This window comes from Nicotiana tomentosiformis, chromosome 3, assembly GCF_000390325.3.
Source record: "Nicotiana tomentosiformis chromosome 3, ASM39032v3, whole genome shotgun sequence".
Classification (NCBI taxonomy): Eukaryota; Viridiplantae; Streptophyta; class Magnoliopsida; order Solanales; family Solanaceae; genus Nicotiana; species Nicotiana tomentosiformis.
The window spans coordinates 8,498,826-8,520,405 of NC_090814.1; the positions used below are offsets into that span (position 1 = coordinate 8,498,826).

Sequence of the window (21,580 nt, forward strand, 5' to 3'; positions counted from 1 at the left end):
TGTTGTGAGAACGGGTTGCACGCTGCAACAGAATTGATGGAAATGATAATTGGTTATGACTGCTGAGTTGGCTTCAATTATTATAAATGAGTTACCTGATTTATTTTTATTATTGTTGTTGTTACTAATATTGCGTACAGGTAATGTAAGTGACCCGCCTTAGCCTCGTCACTACTTCGTCGAGGTTAGGCTCAGCACTTACCAGTACATGGGGTCGGTTGTACTGATACTACACTCTGCACTTCTTGTGCAGATTTCGGAGTTGGTCCTAGTGGCGTGCCATAGACTTGCTCAGATTTCAGCTATTCAGAGGAGACTTGAGATATAACTGCATGGCGTCCGCAGTTCTGAAGTCCCCGTCTATTTTACTTTAGTTGTGTGTTTATTTTCTGACAGCTTTATTTTATTCAGACCTTTAATTGTATTATTCTAGAAGCTCGTGCACTTGTGACACCAATTCTGGGATGGTATTTAGATACCGTTGTTTTTATGGATTATTCACTATATTTCAAACTTTGCTTCCGCATTTGTTTCTTTAATTATTAATAATTTTAAATTTTTTTAAAAAATTGGTTAATATTATTCTAACGTTGGCTTGCCTAGCAAGCGAAATGTTAGGCGCCATCACGGTTCGAAGGTAGGAATTTCGGGTCGTGACAGTTGGTATCAGAGCACTAGATTACATATGTCTCACGAGTCACGAGCAAGCTTAGTAGAGTCTAAAAGATCGGTACGGAGACGTCTGTACTTATCTCTCAGAGGCTATGAAGTTTAGGAACAATATCACCTTTTTCATTCCTTATCGTGCGGCATTGATTTTGCTTGAAACCTATATCTCACATTCCTTTGTATCTACTCGTGTATGACATTGCGCACTCGGTATCAGTTATGCGTTGGCAGTTCATAATGCCGCAGATGAACTACGAGGGAGCCAGAGATGCTCAAATATTGCCTCAACGTGTGATTCCGACTGAAAATGCAGACGTATAAAGAGATCACCCAGTGAATAATGTGGGGGGTGGGGGGGGGTGCAACGTACCTTGGCATCTGGTTGTTTTATACGAGTTGTGAAGGTTAATATTGTGGACCATCGGACGTAGTGAACTATGACTTCGCGTCGAGTGGGGAGTCCATTATCAATGAATGGATTGCGAGTCATGTGTTATATCAGTTTTGGCCTTAAATGTATATATATGGTACTGAAAGGTTCTCCCAAAATTTACATGTGTTTAAGGCCTGAGATCTTGTAGAGAATAAGGTTGGGACTTGCGGTATGTCCGCCTCCGTAATAATCTTATACTTTAGTACCAAAGGAGTTAGAGAAACAACATTAAATTTACAGAAGGTCTACTCAGCGTGGACGTCACGGTTGCAGATTTTGGGGTGTTTCGGAGGAAGTATAGTAGTTGACGAGATTCTGGACTAAGAATTGTATGTATGGAGCTCTACTTTTGTGATCATGGTATATAAATAGGGGTAAAGTTTACCCTAAAGAAGAATCGAAGAGTATGTTAATAAATGGGTCAGCTCAACAGTGTTGAGTCAGCATAACAAAAGAAAAAATTGGCCTTGGGAGAGATAATTCTCCACAGGTGTCTGTGGCAAGCCTATGAAGAGGGCAGACCAGCCAATACAACACCGCCCACTTGGCTCGGTTCTCAGAAATACTTTTGAAAGAGTTTGTTTCCCGGACTCTCCGTAATGCATGGCGCATAAGGTTTGAATGATTGCGTCAGGTCACCATGACGGTGTCATAATATACCATCAGGTTCAATAAGTTAGCCCTATATATTCCTACTTTGCTTCATATAGCCATAGAGCGAGTCCACAGACTCATTAAAGGACTTAATTATGATCAGAAAATTTTGTATGACTCGGGAGCTACAGGCTAATACTTCATTTCCGCTAGTGGTAGAAATAGCCAAGATATTAGAATGTGTTCGGAAAGGAAACTAAGGAGACCAAGATGTCTCGAGGTTCTGGGGGATTCAGTGGATTCTACTCTGCAAGTATAAATCATTATAGCGGAGATTCGGGTAGTCGGCCAGCCTAGTTTGCATATCGGATTAATCGAGGTGCTCCAGTAAGTTCTTTAAATGCACCACTGACATAAGTGTCCTACCATGGTTATTCTAGTTATCTGGCACAGACTCAGTGTGAGCAGTCAAACTCGCAAATGGGTTGTTATGAATGCGGTGATACTAGGCACATCATGAGAAAATTATCCCAAACCTGGGAGAGGCATATTTCATCAAAGCACTCAGGCTACGTGCCCAATTGCAGTTACTACTCCACCCACACGACCAGTTAAGGGTGGAGGACAGGCGGGTAGAAGGCGTCTTAGAGGTGGAGACCCAGCCGTTATTATAATTATTTTGTGATATGGTGGAGGTCGTTACATCAGATGGTGTCGTTATAGGTACGACCTCGATTTAAAATAAAGGAATAATTTCCTTAACTTGATTCGGTTCTGAGTATCAAGACGAGTCCTCCTATTGTGCTCCACTTATGAGTGAGCTTCTTAGTTCTATAATCTACTTATGTGTTTACTTCTGTTGGGAGATTTTATGGAGATAATACACCTATCATTCCATGATGGACTCTAATAAGATCTGTGAGGCTAAAGGTGCCTTTCTTGTACTTATTTCGGTATGTTCTGATGTATTTCCGGATAATTAATTACAAATTATGAATTATATGCCTACCAGTGTGGGGTTCATTACATGTTGTGATTTTGTTTAACGAAAGTTATTTAAAAGGAGAAAATGGAAAGTTTTGATTGGCAAGATGTGCATATTACTTGTGATTCAGAACTGAGGCCGAAGTCCTCGTATTTTAAAATAAATTGATATGTTTAAACCGGACTATGAGCTGCGGCGAAAGTTACATAAGGACGAGATCCTTGTGATAAAAATTCTTGTGTTGAAGTCTCCCTTGTGAAAATTAAATTTGTACTATAGTACTAATAGGGAGTCATGCCTGCTAGGCTTATTTGAGAAATTTTTGTATGAAATTCTCTGTGCATACTTGCCAAATTCGTGTTGTAATATAGAGTTATAACCTACGAGGTAGGTGCCCGCCCAGGTGGCGTTAAATGTGACTCGTTAATTCGGGTAAATAATTATGAGGTCTTCATGCCTCGCATCTCGTTATTAGTATTGTGAAGGTTTGAAATAAGATTTTTGTTAACATGAAGTTAATTGACGATTCTTTAATTGATTATGAACAACTATTAAGACTAGATTGACCCAGAAGGGTGCCCCATTTAGATGGTCAGACGAGTGTGAGTTGAGCTTTCAGAAGCTCAAGACCGCTTTGACTACAACGCTAGTGTTGGTATTACCTACAGGTGAAGGATCGTATACGGTATATTGTGATGCCTCTTACATTGGGCTTGGTGCAATATTAATGCAACATGGCAAGGTAATTGCATATGCGTCGCGGCAATTGAAAGTTCACGAGAAGAATTATCCTGTTCATAACTTAGAATTGGCATCCATTGTTCATGCGCTGAAGATTTGGAGGCATTACCTCTACGGTGTCTCGTGTGAGGTATTTACTGATCATTGTATCCTTCAGTATCTGTTCAAACAAAAAGATCTTAATTTGAGGCAGAGAAGATGGCTGGAGTTGTTGAAAGACTATGATATCACCATTTTGTGTCACCCCGGAAAGGCCAATGTGGTGGCCGATGCTCTGAGTAGAAAGGCTGTGAGTATGGGCAGTCTTGCGTATATTCCGGTTGGTGAGTGGCCATTAGATGCAGATGTTCAGACTTTGGCTAATCAGTTCGTGAGGTTAGATGTTTCAGAACCTAGTCGGGTTCTAGCTTGCACAGTCGCTCGGTCTTCTTTATATGAGCGCATCAGAGAGAGGCAGTATGATGATCCTCATTTACTTGTCCTTAAGGACACGATGCGGCACGGTGATTCCAAACAGGTTGCTATGGGGGAAGATAGGTTTCTGCGAATGCAGGGTCGTATTTGTGTGCCTAATATGGATGGGCTTCGTGAATTAATTCTTGAAGAAGCACACAGTTCCAGGTATTCTATTCATGCAGGTACCGCCAAAATGTATCAAGATTTGCGGCAACATTATTGGCGGAGGAGAATGAAAAAGGATATAGTTGCATATGTAGCTCGGTGTCTAAATTGTCAGCAAGTTAAGTACGAGCATCAGAGACCTGGTGGTTTGCTTCAGAAGTTAGAAATTCCTGAGTGAAAGTGGGAGTGTATCACTATGGATTTTGTTGTTGGGCTCCCACGGACTCAGAGAAAATTTGATGCAGTTTGGGTCATTGTGGACAGGTTGACCAAGTCAGCATGTTTCATTCCAGTGGTAGTTACCTATTCTTCAGAGAGGTTAGCTGAAATTTATATTCGTGAGATTGTCCGCCTTCACGAGGCTGCCCGTGTCTATTATTTCAGATCGAGGTACGTAGTTTACCTTACATTTTTTGGAGGGCTGTACAGCGTGAGTTAGACACGCGGGTGGAGTTGAGTACAACATTTCATCCACAGACAGACGGACAGTCAGAGCGCACGATTCAGATATTGGAAAATATGCTCTGCGCTTATGTTATAGACTTTGGAGGTTCTTGGGATCATTTCTTGCCACTTGCGTAGTTTGCTTATAATAATAGCTATCAGTTGAGCATTCAGATGGTTCCATATGAGGCATTATATGGAAGGCGATGCCGACGCCAGTTGGTTGGTTTGAACCAGGAGAGGCTCGGTTGTTGGGTACCGATTTGGTACATGATGCCTTGGATAAGGTCAAGATTATTCAGGATCGACTTCGCACAGCTTAGTCTAGGCAAAAGAGTTATGCTGACCGTAAAGTTCGTGATATTGCATTCATGGTTGGAAAAGAATATTGCTCCAGGTTTCACCTATGAAAGGTGTAATGAGGTTCGGAAAGAAGGGCAAGTTGAGCCCTAGGTATATCGGACCCTTTGAAATTCTTGAAAGGGTAGGTGAAGTAGCCTACATGCTTGCATTACCACCTAGTTTATCAGCGGTTCATCCGGTGTTCCATGTGTCTATGCTCCGAAAATATCATGGTGATCCATCCCATGTGTTAGATTTCAGCTCAGTCCAATTGGACAAAGATTTGACTTACGAGGAGGAGCCGGTGGCTATTCTAGCCCGGCAGGTCCGACAGTTGAGGTCTAAGAGTTATCCTTCAGTTCGGATGCAATGGAGAGGTCAGTCGATAGAGGCATCTACTTGGGAGTCCGAGTCGGACATGAGGAGTAAATATCCACACCTTTTCTCCAGCTCAGGTACTTTTTCTAACTCCGTTCGAGGATGAACTTTTGTTTTAGAGGTGGAGAATGTGATGACCCAAAATGTTATCTTTAAATTTAATAAGTAATTCTGTGTTCTAAGACCTCAAAAAGAACCATGTATAATTTCTCGACTTGCGTGCGCAGTCCGTACAATTTTTTGAAAAGTTTTTATGTGAAAAATAGAATAAAATGTGAAATAGAGCTTTAAAACTCAACTGAGTTGACTTTGGTCAATATTTTGAGCAAACGGTCTCGGATCAGTGTTTTGACAATTCCAGTAGGTCCGTATCGTAATTTGGGACTTAGACGTATGCCCGGAATCGAATTCCGAGGTCCCTAGCCCGAGATATAGAATTTTGATGAAAAATTAAAAGCTTGAAAGTTTAATGATTTTTAAGAAATTACTGAAGTTAGATTTATTGACCTCGGGTCCGTATTTTAGTTTCGGAGCCCGGTGTAGGTCCACTATAATATTTATGACTTGTCTGTCGAATTTGGTGAGAATCGGAGTTGATTTGACGTGATTCGGACATCCGGTTGTAAAAATAAAGGTTTTAAAGTTTTCTTGAAAACTTCCTTTGATTTGGTGCTAAATTCGTAATTCTAGGTGTTATTTTGGCAATTTGATCGCGCGAGCAAGTTCGTATGATATTTTTAAACTTGTGTGCATGTTTGGTTTGGAGCCCCGAGGGCTCGGGTGAGTTTCGGATAGGCCACGAGATGTTTTGGACTTTGAAAATCTGGTATTTTGCTGCAGCAGGTGTTCTGGCATGTCCTTCTTCGCGTTCGCGAAGGTACTGTCGCGAACGCGAAGAGCAAACTAGACAGCTGAAGTTTTTTTCTTCGCAAACGCAAAGGCTTGGTCGCGAACGCGAAGCGATGGGGGCATTACCCTTCGCGAACGCGACCAGCTCCTCGCGAACGCATAGAGTTAGGCACACCTGGGGAGGGTTGATCATTCCTTCATCGCGAACGCGAGCAATGCCTCGCGAACGCGAAGGCCAGGGGGGTAAAGCCTTCGCGAAAGCGAAGGAGGACTCGCGAACACGAAAGCCACTGACTGCTACTCATCGCGAACGCGACATGCCCTTCGCGAACGCGAAGAAGGCCTGATGCCTGTGACTTAAAACAGAACCAAAACGGGATTTTTTTCCTATTTTTCACAAACCCTCAATTATAACTCGGCTTAGGGGCGATTTCTAAGGAGTTTTTCACGATTTCGAACTGGGTAAGTGTTCTTTATCATATAGTGATTGTATTTCATAAATATAAGCCTATATTCATCATTTATTTTGGATTTAGATGGAAGAAATTGAAATTTTTGTAAAACTTTCCAAAAAAATGAAAAATCTAGATTTGAAGGTCCATTTGACATCGGAATTGGATAATTTCTGTATGGTTGGACTCGTCTCGGAATAGGAGTTCGGATTTCGTAAGTTTTTTCGAGATTTGAGACGTGGTTCCCACTGCCGAATATTTTAATGAATTTCGGATTTTTATCAGGAAAATTAGTAAATTCATATGGAATTAATTCCTATTATTCGTATTGAATATATCGAATTGTTTGTGAATAGATTTGAAGCTTTTGGAGACAAATTTAAAAGAAAAAGTTGTGGTTGAATAATTGATTGGAATTTACAAAGCGAGGTAAGTATCGTGGTTAACCTTGACTTGAGAGAATAGAACCCTTAATTTAATTGTTATGTGAATTGCATGTGAACGACGTATAGGCGAGGTGACGAGTGTCTATGTGTCGTCAAATTAATTATTTGCCTGCTTACTTGAAAAAAATCATAAATTATTTTTAATCGTAAATCAATTATTATAATAGCTGTTTCTCTCCTATTCTTTGTCAAATATTAATTCTTGAATTCCTGCATCAATTGTTATATGCTATTTGAATTATGTGTTTTAATTGTTATTTGACATTTAACATATTAAATATTAAACTGCCTATTTTCTCTCTGATTTTCATAATAATCTGCTATTTGTCATTGTTTGTTTCATAATTAAATTATAATTATTGTATGTTTGTTGTCTTATAATTTTATATTAATTATTGTATTTAGTGGGAAAATTTCTTCTATAAGAATTGGTAAATAAATATGTTGGAGGAGCGGGTTGCACACCGCAACATAATTAATTATAATGAATATATTGGAGGATCGGATTGCATGCCGCAACAGACTTATGAAAAGTTCATATTGGAGGATCAGGTTGCACGCCGCAACAGACTTATGAAAAGTCTATATTGGAGGATCGGGCTGCACACCGCAACAAACTAATGAAAAGTCCATATTGAAGGATCGGGTTGCACGCCGCAACAGACTTATTAAAAAGTCGACATACATATATACACATATATTGGGGGATCGGGTTGCACGCCGCAACAGATTTGATTAAAGGAATATATTGTGAGAGCGGGTTGCACGCTGCAACAGATCTAATTAAAGGAATATATTGTGAGAGCGGGTTGCACGCTGCAACAGAATTGAATATGAATATATTGTGAGAGTGGGTTGCACGCTGCAACAGAATTGTATGTGAATATGTTGTGAGAACGGGCTGCACGCTGCAACAGAATTGATGGAAATGATAATTGGTTATGACTGCTGAGTTGGCTTCGATTATTATAAATGAGTTACCTGATTTATTTCTATTATTGTTGTTGTTACTAATATTGCGTACATGTAATGTAAGTGACCCGCCTTAGCCTCGTCACTACTTCGTCGAGGTTAGGCTCAGCACTTACCAGTACATGTGGTCGGTTGTACTGATATTACACTCTGCACTTCTTGTGTAGATTTCGGAGTTGGTCCCAGTGGCGTGCCATAGACTTGCTCGAATTTCAGCTATTCAGAGGAGACTTGAGGTATAACTGCATGGCGTCCGCAGTTCTGAAATCCCCGTCTATTTTACTTTAGCTGTGTGTTTATTTCCAAACAGCTTTATTTTATTCAGACCTTTAATTGTATTATTCTAGAAGCTCGGGCACTTGTGACACCAATTCTGGGATGCTATTTAGACACAGTTATTTTTATGGATTATTCACTATATTTAAAACTTTGCTTCCGCATTTATTTCTTTGATTATTAATAATTTTAAAAATTATTTAAAAACTGGTTAATATTATTCTAACGTTGGCTTGCCTAGCGAGTGAAATGTTAGGCGCCGTCACGGTCCGAAGGTGAGAATTTCGGGTCGTGACAAGTTGCCTCCGGCGGAATCGAAATGATATTTTCATGTCATGCATTACTTGCAAATATCATATCAAGAGGCATGGCACTGTTAGCAATAATAGCAAGTGGTGTACCAATAACGATTTCATTATGAGACCACCCACTTTAAATTTGATATACCTCTTCAAACAACTTAAATAACCGTCACAAATACATCAAAGCAGAGTAATTGTGCTAAATTTATAAGGAAAGAAAAATTGATAATATGGAATGAAGCACTTATGGCTAAGTGTCAAACAATCAAAATAATTGTCCGGAGTCCTAGAGATATACTGGATGTTAATGAACCGTTTGGTGAAAAATTAATAGTTTGGGATGTGATTTATGTCAAGTACTACCAGTAATTCCAAGATCGACAAAAGCAGTGTAAAAGCTAGCTAGCCAAAGTTATACTTCTGGCCTCAACTGAAAAAGATTCAACTAACAATATATATAAAGTAAGAAAGAACATATCAGTATTCAGTGTCTTCTTACTTCGTGTCTAAAACGAAGAAGAGCATCCAATAAAAGATGATTTGGTACTTCCTGAACATTTGATTATCAATCCCAATTGTAGTAGTAGTGCATTTAATAAGAGAAATATTTCTATTATTAGATTAAAACGCAATTTGTGCAAATCACATGATAGAATTAAAAAGATTTCTTAACTAGCAGAAATTAATATGTTGATCAACTAAATAAAAGGTTGATTGCAAAATTTTATAGTAAAAACGAAATATTTTTCTATTTTTGACTCGGCAGAAAATGATACCAATAACTACTACCAAGAAGAATACTTAAATACTTTAATACCAAATGAAGAAAATATGCCCGTCGTGCTACTGAAAAAGTTAGATACGCCAAATAGCTTATGTAATAGCACACATATGGTATATAGAAGTTTTGACAATAACGTCATACATGCAAATATTATGATATTGGTATATGCTTCTAAGTATATTCTTATCCCTGAATTCAACTTTCGTATTCCGAAACTAAGGAATATCCTTTTAAATTTGTGTGAAAATAATTTTTAGTATGTTTATGTTTTGCAAATATAATAAATAAAGCATAAGGACAAACATCCTAAATATTGGACTATATTTACCGTAATATATTTTCTTGCGCAAACAACTGTACGTTTCACTTTCAAGAGAGATGTCAAAATCGACAACAAGAGTTCTGGTTAAGGTAGAGCAACCAAAGTATTAGGAGGAAACATACACAAAAATATATTGTCCACAAATAAGTGTTCGTTAAGATACCATCAGATTAAATACTTTAAAGCTATAGTACATAATTATCCAACTAACATGACAAAATTGATTATTTGTATAAGTTTTGATGATGTCCTTTTATTTTAAATTTATGTATTATGCTAATGTAGTAATATTTTTTGGCATTTAGACGATTGTTGTATTATTATACATAAAATTTCTCTCATTAATTAAATTTTATTGTTTCTTCATATAAATGAATATTTAAATCATCATGTGTCATTATTAACGTGCAACGCACGTTCATATATACTAGTTATATTAAAAGCACGAAGGCCCTTAGCGAAATGTTGTTCGCCTTTTTTTACCCTTTAAGATTAGATTTCACATTAGACGAAATAATAATTTAATTATTTTGCAAATATTTAGGAATTCTAAATCAACTAAATTTTGTGCATTATTTTCCTAATATTTAGGAGTTCCAAATAAACTAAAATTGTATATATTAAATATTCCTTGTTTAAACTTCTATGTGATGAGGCCTAACGTATGCTATAAGCATGAAAAAAACTAAACAAAACATTTCCTTTTTTAGAAAAAGAAAATTTACGGCTTAGAATAGGCAGTAAATTGTTGTTGGCCAATGAAAACTATCATTTTTATGTCCTAATTTTAGTATAAAAATATTCAAAGTACTTTCAAATATTTTTTCTATCTATATTTATTTTTACCAAAGTAAGAAAAAAAAGTTCAAACAATTAATATTCTTTAATTACAATTAGTGCAAAAAAAGTTTAAGCAAATTTGTAATTATATATAATATTTTAGAACATTATTTTATGTATATTTCATTAGGACTAAGCATGAAAACCTAATCAAAGCTAACGGTATAACACTAGAGAAGTAAATGAATTTGAGTGGATTTTATTTTCTAATTTCTCATGTTATTCAATGAGAATACACGTTATACCTACTTTTGAAATTCCAATTACAATTAAATTCTAGCTTTCTAGATATTGTTTTTGTATAATAGTTGAAAAGTACACTGATCAATAAAAAGATAAATTACTATAAAGATATTTAATAATATAAAAGATCTATCAACTCAAAAATCTAAAAGTGCAATATTAGATTAATTTTTTACTCTTCAACAATGCAAAATTTTTATTGGATAAAATTAATAACTACAATTAAATACTTAAAACTATGAATGAGCTAATATATGAAGAACTTGAATGAATAAAAAACAATGTTAAAAACAAATAATTAAGCCTTTGAATTACTAATTATCGAAAGAATTCAATTTAATTATTTTTAATTCATCATATAAGTAAATTAGTTTTCAAGTTAACAAAAATCTTAGGATACATAAATTTATCTCCATAAAAAGAGTATTAGCGGTGAACAAAATGAACAAAATTAGTTAAAATTAGAATTAAGAATCAAATTAGTAAAAATACAAACTTAAAATAATAAGGATGAAATAGTGAAAGACAAAATATATTCTAAATAAGTTGTCATAAATTATTATTATTATTATTATTATTATTATTATTATTATTATTATTATTATTATTATTATTATTATTATTATTATTATTATTATTATTATTATTATTTGCATCATTCCAAAAATGGCAAATTTTACAGTTTCCATATATTAAGTTAATAGTTGTAAAATAGTAACTCAAGATCAATTATTTTTAGATTTTATATTGTCACGAATTAATTTTTTCTATGAGCTATAAAACCAACCTCATCATTTATAAAGACCAAAACATTCAATTTTTCAAATTATTTGAGTTATCTTCGTTAATAAAAGTATTTTATGTTATTTGTTTGTTTTCATTATTAGGCTATAAACATAACAATAATTTTCGTAAGATACTCCCGTAGAAATTCTTAGAAATCACAATAAGGTATATGAGGATTTCTATTGGCAAGATTCCTTCCTTTATTGAGCTAACAAAATGGGATCACCTGTCATCATTTCAAGAACTTGCATTTTTCTTTAATTTTAATTTTATAAGTCAAGCTATTAGTTAATAATATTTATATTTATTTTTTAAATTATATATTCAATGATATAGATACACGCATAAAGCGCGTACCCTAAGACTAGTATATATTAAAAGTACGAAAACCCTTAGTGAAATGTCGTTCGTCTTTTTTACCATTAGATAAAATAGCCATTTGATTATTCTCCTAGCTAATATTTAGGAGTTTGAAATTAAATCACATTTTACTTATTTAATCTTTCCTTATGTGAATTAAGTAAAAATTCCTTATACTTAGGACTTTACAACCACCAAATTTACCTTATATAAATTTTAGGATTAAAGAGGATTGAATAAAACTAGAATCTTTATGCCTATGAATGGTTTATAATTGAACGTTTTTTAGCTCACAACGGATTGTTTAATTATGCTAATTTTTGGGAGAACAATTGTGATGTAAACGAAATAAAATAAAGAAATAATTAAAGAAAGAGGAAGCATTTTGCTTGGTCCTTTATCCTAATTCGACAATTATAAATGCAATGAGTAGTCTATGTGAGATTGGTCCACTGATCCTTAGTTTTATTCTTCGATCAATAACTTTCTTAGATATAAATATTACTATAGATTTTAAAACCTAATTAAAATAAATAATTACAAAAATATTTAATAAAATCAAAGAGAACGAGAAAAAGAAAAGTGATTGACAAAAATCATTTACATTAGAGCTTCGACAAACATAAAGTGCAAAAGTTCAAATATTTATAAGTTAAAATATATTTTTTTGTGGATAAAAATATAATTATAATTAAATATTTAAAATATGGTATGAGCTAATATTAAGAATTTGAATCCTCAAAAATTAAATTATTCATTTTGATATTTAAAAAATAATTAAGTATTTGAATGAACTAATTAGAATAAAAATCCAATTTTATTCTTTTTCAAATTCATCTTATAGGTAAAATCAATTTCATGTTTACACAATATTAGAATACACAAAATATTTCCCATAAAAAGATATCGTCGAGGAAAGAAATCAAAAATAAAACAAAATCAGTTATAGCATTAAGAATCAAATTGGTCAAAATGCAAACTTAAAGAAATAAGGATGAAATAATGAAAGACAAAATATATTCATAATTGGGTGAGACATAATATAACATATTTGTATCTCATATTACAAGATATGTATAATTTACAGTAATATATAATTAACTTAACTAAATCCATCACCTCTACATATTTAAAAGATATTGAATTCAACTACTGTGTTAATATGATCCACACGTGGAACTATGAAAGTTTAATTCTCTTTATGCTCCTGTGTCAATTGTTAAAAATAATCTACATATACATCTATATCTATCTATACTATATTAAAAGTATGAAGGACCTCAGCGAAATATCGTTCGGTTTTTTTTTTACACTTTAAAAACAGATTTCACATTGGTCAAAATTGTCATTTAATTATTCTTCCTACAATTTATGAGTTTAGAATTAACTAAAATTATGGCCATTAAATATTTACTTATTTGAACATTGTAGAAATTTCTAATATTTAGAAGTTTAAAATCGATTATATTTTTCCTTATATAAATTCTTCCTTATTTGAACTACATAACACAACTATATTTTCTTAATATTTAAAATTTTGACATCAAATAAACTTTTACTTATTAAAAAAGATGCATTTGTAAAATTACAAAACTTTGAATAGTAGGAAGTCTGTAATGCAATGTTCTGTTAGAATACAATTCCTTCAATATATTCTGTTATTAGAATACATTTAGTTGGGGTCGAGGAAAGAATTGTTTCTATTTTTGGTTAATTTTGGATGCTCTTCTTTATATATAAGTAAATATATTGAAGTCATAGATAGGTATATATTTATTACTAAGCTCACCAATTTGAATAATAAAGAAAATAATATAATATAAATGAGAAAGAGAGTGAGCGAAAATCGGTCCACGAACATTAAATAACACTAATGTTCAACAAGCATGAAGATCCAAAAATAAAATAGTCATTGATTCTTTACATATAGATGGGGTATATCTCGCCAAACTGTATAAAGCTATTATTCTAATTAAGCCTCTAAAAGAATATATATGCTGATTCATATCAATTAATTCGAGGAAAGAAAGACCCATACAAATTAATCATGTGTGTTGATACCTAATTTTGTCCTCATATTTTATAAAGTATTCCATATACTTTTGCATTATTACCCAACTTATAGGGGTCAAATAAGTATTTTCTATAATTTTTAGAGCTTTAAAATTAGTTTTTTTGCATTTAAATTATTCAAATATTTATTAATTATCCCTTCAAATATTTTGGGGTGATTTAATCATCCAAATTTATTATTTGTACTCATATATATATATATATATATATATATATATATATATATATATATATATATATATATATATATATATATATATATATATTTCATAATATTTTACTTCATTTTATATAATATTTGCATTCTTTATATCATTTGCATATCGTTTAAAAATAATAGCCTATGTTCTCCACAATTAATTATATCTATCATATTTTCTTTGTCAAAATAATATTTTTTTCCTATTTTTGATAATCTTAGTTTACTATTTTTACAAAATAGCATTTTACATATGTATTTAACATTTCATAAAACTATTTTATTTTTAATTATATGTATTCTTAAAAAGCCCCTAAAGTCTCCGTCCATCTTCAAAACCCACCAAGAAAACCAAATAAGATCAAACACTTCCATCGGCGTCAATGCAACTACGACACCGACATCTCCTTCTTTTCTCTTTTTTAAGTTTTTAGTTTTTTCCTTTTTATGTTTTCATTTCTTAATTATTCTACCCCAATTTCCTAGTCAATTGCCCCAAATTGCGGACTACAATCTCTCCTTAAATTACATAATCAAAATCTCTTTCTCCTCCTCTTTCCATGGCAAGAATGTGTTCAAAAAAAAAGTTGTAGAGGTTTGAGGCCGAATCTCTTTGAAGAATCTGTCTGTTTACCCCAAAAAAGGGATAGAGTTAAATTTATGCGCAGTTCTGAAGATACGTGGTACAACTTAATACCGAATGTTAGGATAAATAAAAGTATGAATATAGATTGGAGAAAAACGTAATCTAGGCCAATCAATTATGAACAGTGAAATTTAGGATTTAACAAAAAATAGAATCAATCTAAGAAACTAGAAAGATCACTCTTGCTTGTAGAGGGGATAATATAATTTGTGATAGTGTAAGTCCTCCAATAGATCCCTTACAAAAATGATAAACAAGTCCTTTTATAGTGAAGGGGTTTGGCTCCAAGCATAATAAAATAAACATTCAGTGGGAAACCCATGATAAATCAGCTTTTCCATAATTTCTGCCAAGATTCCCTCTAGTGGGATTACAACGGCTTTTGTCTGCGAGCCCGATCTTGCTTAGAACCCTCGATTTTGGTTCGAGCTTGATTTCGGCTTGAACTTGTGATCTTGACTCGAGCTCGATCCCGGTTCGAGCCCTCGAACGAATTCCTGGTCGATGTAGGTTGGTTTTTGGATTATCTGCACGATAGATCTACCCGCGCCATGGTTCGATTCTTGTTCGAGTTTGATTATGATATCGATCTCAACACGGACCGGCCTTCCCAGGCTCTAGATTAGTTCGTGCCCCCCCTTCGGGATCTTACTTCGATATATCACCCTTCGAACCGTACCGGACATGCCAAATCCATTTCGACCGTATACAGATAGTCCCCTCGTTTCTCAGAAATAAATACCGCGAGAAACGATATGATTTTCAACAGCTCGATCGGATTATATTCTGTTGATTCCATCAGGTTCGATCATGACGCACATGATAGCTGTCCTGTCGGTTTAGTCTCCCAAGGCATTTAATGCATATCAGGCGGTGGTCGGCCACTGCTGATAATGAACCGTCGTCGCTTTGAACCTATAAATCACTCTCACCTTTATCTTTTACCAATTTTACATCTTCAATCTTCTAAAATTTCTCAATCTCTTCTTACAAAAAAGCTGTGATTTCTTTCCGAAAGGATCCCTCAATTCTACCAAATCTCTATCACCTCCTTCGGCTCCTTATTTTTGAATTCAAAAATGGCGAAAACATCGCAAATAGTTCCTCAGAAAGAGAAAGCTTCATCTTCACAGTGTGTCGCCGATGGACACTGGTGGAACCACGGCCAGAGGAGTGTGTCCCCGGGGCGTGCGTCCTTACTTCAGATTTTAAAGTTGATAAAGGTTCATCGGTCCCTGGCCGGTATGAGCCGGTATCGAGGTACATGTGTTCGATTACTGAGAAGCACCTCGATCTGTTAAAGAAGGACTGCAATTGCGGGGAAAAAGAAGTGATAATACCTACCCTTGACAAAGATATTACTTCTCACGTGAAAGGGTTTTTGAATGTATATACCTATCCTTTCACTTTGGGTCCCCTCGATTCCGACGTTATCGACTTTTGTCGACAGTATCAGGTAACCTTAGGCCAGGTCCATCCTTCTTTGTGGCGGATCATTATTCTGATCCGATATTTCGTGAGCAAAATCGAGGGGATGTCGTTCACCCTTGATCATCTTATCCGGCTATACCGTCCCCGACTTTTTCGGGGAGGGTTAATAAAACTACAACGTCGGGCTACCAAGGCTTTGTTCTCGAGTATTGACGAGGACAGGGACCATGGTTGGATGAGCAGGTTCGTTCGAGTAAGGACTTCGGACCTGATCCCGACCGAAAAGATGCCCTTTCCCGAGGAGTGGAATTTGAAATGTAAGTGTGATTTTGCTGTTGTTTCTATTTTGTTCTTTCATTTGTTCTCTTATCGACACTCCCCTTTTCGTGATGTAGCGGTTCTCTAGATGCCCGGAGCGGTTCCCGACCTCAAGAATTGGGTACGGGCTCTTGTTTCGACTTCCACATACGCCGAACGCTCATGGCATGATTTGTCTAAGGGTCGGTGGGAGGCCAAAAATCACGGTAAGCTCATTTCTCGGAATCTGACGAGGCACTTCTCGATATATTTTTGATAAGGTTTCCCATATGCAGGTTTGGGTAAGGACGCGGTCTTGAGACCTCTGTCTAATGAGGAGGATGTCTCGACCTTCGTTCCAAAGCCTGTGAAGGAAAATAAAAAGAAGAGAGCTTCGTTGTCCGAATATCCAAAACCGAAGAAGAGGACGGCTCGTAAACCAAACAAGAATGTCATTCCTTTGACCGTAGAATCCGTTTTGCACCTAAGGGATGAAGAAGAAGAAGAAGAATATAATGAGTCCACGCTGGCGTTCCGGACGAAGAGAGCCACTGATGCTTCAATGCCGGCTAGATCGATGATGCCCTATGGGGCTTCGTCTCGAACTGAAAATATACCTGAGAGTGGTTCCGGCAGAGTCCCCGAACTATCGGATGTGGAAGACACCTCTCATCGGATCAACCCGCAGGGGTTACAATTAGGGAGCCCTTTGAACCCCTCCGAGCCGAGGTGAATGCTCCGAGCGATTCACTTGAGGCAGCAGCGATCGAGGACTCGCCTCTCTTTCCCGCTTTTTCCGCATGGGTGATTCGGGAAGCTCAAGCTCTGGGGGCCCTTAATCTAGATAGGCCTCACGATGAAGAGGATCCATTTCGTGACCTGTTTACTGGTATCGAGGACGTTGCCGGTGCCGGTGATGAATCGGATCTTTTTCACGGTTTGCGGTAGGCTTTGGACCAAGTGAGTCTTTTGAAAACCTTTTTGTTGGTATTGCCCTTATGTTCGTCTTTCGTTAACTTCACTCCTTGTTTCTTCGTAGGCTGTGGTAGTCCATCGAGAACAATGTTCTCATTCCCAGAATGAGCTGCATCGATACACGGCCGACCTGAAACGCGCTATCGATGAGAGGAACTTTCTCAAACTTTCCTTAGGACAGAGAGAGGAGGAAATAAAAGATCTCCGGGCCGAGCTGTCCAAGGCTTATCGAGACCAGAATGATTTGTCTGAGCAGGTAATGATGCTTTTGAAAACCTATGGGTTTGATACCGGAACGGTATGTAATATTTCGGTCTCACAGCTGCAGCAAAAAATCGGGACGATAGGGAGGCTGCGTGAGGAGGTCGATGTGATAAGGATGGAATCCATGCAGTGGAAAGAAGGTATGGACCGCTTTGCTGCAGAAAAAGAGACCGATCGAGCCCAGTTATCGTCGTCTGAAACCCAACTTCAGAAAGTGAAGGAGAAAAACCTGGTTCAAGCAAAGAAAATCGAGGAGCTTGAGGCTCGGTTGGCCTCAGTACTCGCCAAGGCCGAATCCGATGCCGAAAAGGCAAAGACTTATGCGGATGCACTTGTGGCCATCTATAAGGCTGATGCTGAAGTTGCCCAAGTTCAAGCAAGAGAGGCAGCCGAATCCGCCGACGGTCGGGCGCATTGGGTTGCCGAACTTGCTAAGTACCGATCCAGGAGAGAAACCCTCGAGGAGATTCATGCTCGCGGCTTCGATCTCACGGAAGAGATAAAAATGGCAAAAGAACTCGAGGCTGATGCCGAAGCTCTGGTTTCCGATGATGATGATGACGACGATGGGAGCAAAAGTGGATCCGAGAACGGGGGGGAATCTGATAAAGAAAAGACCGCTCCCGTTTAAATTTTTTTTTTGCTGTAGCGACCCATATAAATAAATTTTGTGTATAGGCCTCTTCTTTTGCCGACTTGCTTTTGATTCTGTTTCCTGGGTTGCTGTGATTTGCCTCATGAATATTTCCATAATGTTTTAAACCAATTAATCAAACTCGAACCTCGCAGTCTCTTCAACCGAGCGAGTGTCTGCTTGTGCTCGATTTAATTGTCAACGATTCAATTTTGAAGAGAATATAGCCCGTGGGCGTGGCGGTCGAGCGAGTGTTTGCTTGTTCTCGAATTAATATAGCCCATAGGCTTGGTCGAGTGAATGATTCGAACTCGAATTAATGCAGCCCGTAGGCTATTTGGTCGAGTGAGTTTTTGCTCGAACTCGAGATAAAAAAATAGCCTGTAGGCTTGATCGAATGAATGATTCGAACTCGAATTAATGCAGCCCGTAGGTTATTTGGTCGAGTGAGTGTTTGCTCGAACTCAAATTAAAGAATAGCCCGTAGGCTTGATCGAGTGAATGATTCGAACTCGAATTAATGCAGCCCGTAGGCTATTTGATCGAGTGAGTGTTTGCTCGAACTCGAATTAAAGAATAGCCCGTAGGCTTGATCGAGTGAATGATTCGAACTTGAATTAATGCAGCCCGTAGGCTATTTGGTCGAGTGAGTTTTTGCTCGAACTCGAGATAAAAAATAGCCCGTAGGCTTGATCGAGTGAATGATTCGAACTCGAATTAATGCAGCCCGTAGGCTATTTGGTCAAGTGAGTGTTTGCTCGAACTCGAATTAAAGAATAGCCTGTAGGCTTGGTCGAGTGAATGATTCGAACTCGAATTAATGCAGCCCGTAGGCTATTTGGTCGAGTGAGTGTTTGCTCGAACTCGAATTAAAGAATAGCCCGTAGGCTTGATCGAGTGAATGATTCGAACTCGAATTAATGCAGCCCGTATGCTATTTGGTCGAGTGAGTTTTTGCTCGAACTCGAGATAAAAAATAGCCCGTAGGCTTGATCGAGTGAATGATTCGAACTCGAATTAATGCAGCCCGTAGGCTATTTGGTCGAGTGAGTGTTTGCTCGAACTCGAATTAAAGAATAGCCCGTAGGCTTGGTCGAGTGAATGATTCGAACTCGAATTAATGCAGCCCGTAGGCTATTTGGTCGAGTGAGTGTTTGCTCGAACTCAAAATGAGAAATAGGCCGTAGGCTTATTTGGTCGAAACAGTTTTTGCTCTAACTTGAGATAAAAAATATATAGCCCGCAGGCTTAATGGTCGCATTATATCTTAATTCTTCACATGTTATTACACGCCTGGGTTCGGGCCAACTTATACGAGCATGGCTCGCTTCGATCATTTGGCTCTTTACAGTTTTCCTATCGGGACCCTGTTGCTGTGAAGTAACTCTCTTACGGGACCTCGGATATTATCATAAGTGCTGCACGACCAGTGGTTGCCTCATTAAAAACCTTGCCGAAAAACCCATTTGGGATAAAAACCGGTCTTAAGGAAAAAAGAGTGCAACGCGTGCTTTCTGATGAGAGGTCCGTCCCCTGTTCGGACTTCTGCAGGGGTCAGTTTCGAGATGTAAACGAATATGGAAAGGTTGTACCTTAACAGTAGTACCGTTTCAGATGTGATACATTCCAGTTGCTTGATAACTGTTTGCCGTTTATAATGCCGATCCTGTACGATCCCTTTCCGATGTCCTCGAGTACCTGATATGGTCTATCCCAATTCGGTCCTAGCTTCCCTTCATTCGGATTCCGGGTATTGATGGTAATTTTTCTTAACACTAAGTCCCCAGGCTTGAAATGGCGGAGCTTGGTTCTTCGGTTATAATACCTTTCGATTCGTTGCTTTTGGGCGGCCATTCGGAGGAGGGCAGTTTCTCGCCTTTCGTTTGATAGTTCGAGGCTTGTGTTCATAGCCTCGTTATTTGATTCTTCCATCGAGAATCGAAATCTGGCACTAGGTTCACCAACCTCGACTGGTATTAATGCTTCGGATCCATATACTAAGGAGAACGGGGTCGCCCCCGTACTGGATTTTGATGTTGTCCGATATGCCCAAAGGACTTCGAGCAGGATTTCTCTCCATCTCCCTTTAGCATTGTTCAACCTCTTCTTTAAGTTTTGAATGACAGTTTTATTCGTTGATTCGGCCTGCCCGTTCCCACTGGGGTGGTACGGCATCGACAGTATCCTTTTTATCTTGTGGTCTTCGAGGAATCTTGTTACTTTGCCGCCAATGAATTGCTTTCCATTGTCACATACTATTTCGGCGGGTATCCCGAACCGGCATATGATATGATCCCAAATAAAGTCTATAACTTCTTTCTCTCTTATTTTCTCGAATGCCTGCGCTTCAACCCATTTAGAAAAATAGCCAGTCATAAACAAAATGAATTTAGATTTACCTAGGGTCGATGGCAGAGGGCCGACAATATCCATTCCCCATTTCATGAAAGGCCACGGGGATAGGACCGAGTGGAGTTGTTCTCCGGGCTGGTGGATCATTGGCATGAACCTTTGACATTTATCACATTTACGAACAAATTCCTTCGTATCTTTGCCCATATCGATCCAATAATACCCTGCTCTGATTATTTTTTGGACTAATGTGTCGGCTCCAGAGTGATTCTCGCAAGTACCCTCATGCACTTCCCGTAGAACACAATCGACATCCCCCGGACCCAAGTATACAGCCAATGGTCCGTCGAACGTTCTTCGGTATAGTGTTCCATCTGAAGCCAGAGTGAATCGAGCAGCCTTGGTCCGTAGGGTTCTGGACTCTTTAGGGTCCAATGGGAGTTTTTCGTTTTTCAGATATTCGATATACTTGTTTCTCCAATCCCAAGTTAAGCTTGTAGAATTTATTTCGGCGTGTTCTTCTTCGACTACCGATCTCGAAAGTTGAACCATATTCCCCGAGCCCATATCATCTATCTCGACCGATGACCCCAAATTCACCAGTGCATCGGCCTCATTATTCTGTTCCCGTGGTACATGCCGTAAAGTCCATTGTTTGAAATGGCGCAAAGTGATAAGCAGTTTATCTAAATACCTCTGCATTCTACCTTTTCGAACTTCGAAAGTTTTGTTTACTTGACTCACCACCAGCAAGGAATCGCAGTTGGCTTCAATGATTTCTGCTCCCAAATTTCTAGCTAGCTCGAGAGCTGCAATCACGGCTTCGTACTCGGCCTCGTTGTTAGTCAATCTGATAGTTTTAATAGATTG

The 21,580-nt window shown here is 37.3% G+C and overlaps 1 protein-coding gene across 1 annotated transcript; it reads left to right on the top strand.

Annotated features, from left to right (window-relative positions):
* The first annotated feature begins 15,836 nt into the window (after positions 1 to 15,836).
* On the top strand, positions 15,837 to 18,355 carry LOC138907328 (MAR-binding filament-like protein 1-1). Its single transcript, XM_070197925.1, has 3 exons — positions 15,837 to 15,930; positions 16,782 to 17,122; positions 17,525 to 18,355. The coding sequence occupies exons 1-3, from the start codon at positions 15,837 to 15,839 to the stop codon at positions 18,353 to 18,355; spliced, it is 1,266 nt and encodes a 421-aa protein (XP_070054026.1).
* The last annotated feature ends 3,225 nt before the right edge of the window (positions 18,356 to 21,580 follow it).

Coding starts and splice junctions, on each gene's coding strand:
- LOC138907328 (XM_070197925.1), top strand. CDS start 15,837: ATGGCGAAAACATCGCAAATAGTTCCTCAGAAAGAGAAAGCTTCATCT. Junction 15,931..16,781: donor GTGGAACCACGGCCAGAGGA/GTGTGTCCCCGG, acceptor TCCCATATGCAG/GTTTGGGTAAGGACGCGGTC. Junction 17,123..17,524: donor CTGAGAGTGGTTCCGGCAGA/GTCCCCGAACTA, acceptor GTTTCTTCGTAG/GCTGTGGTAGTCCATCGAGA.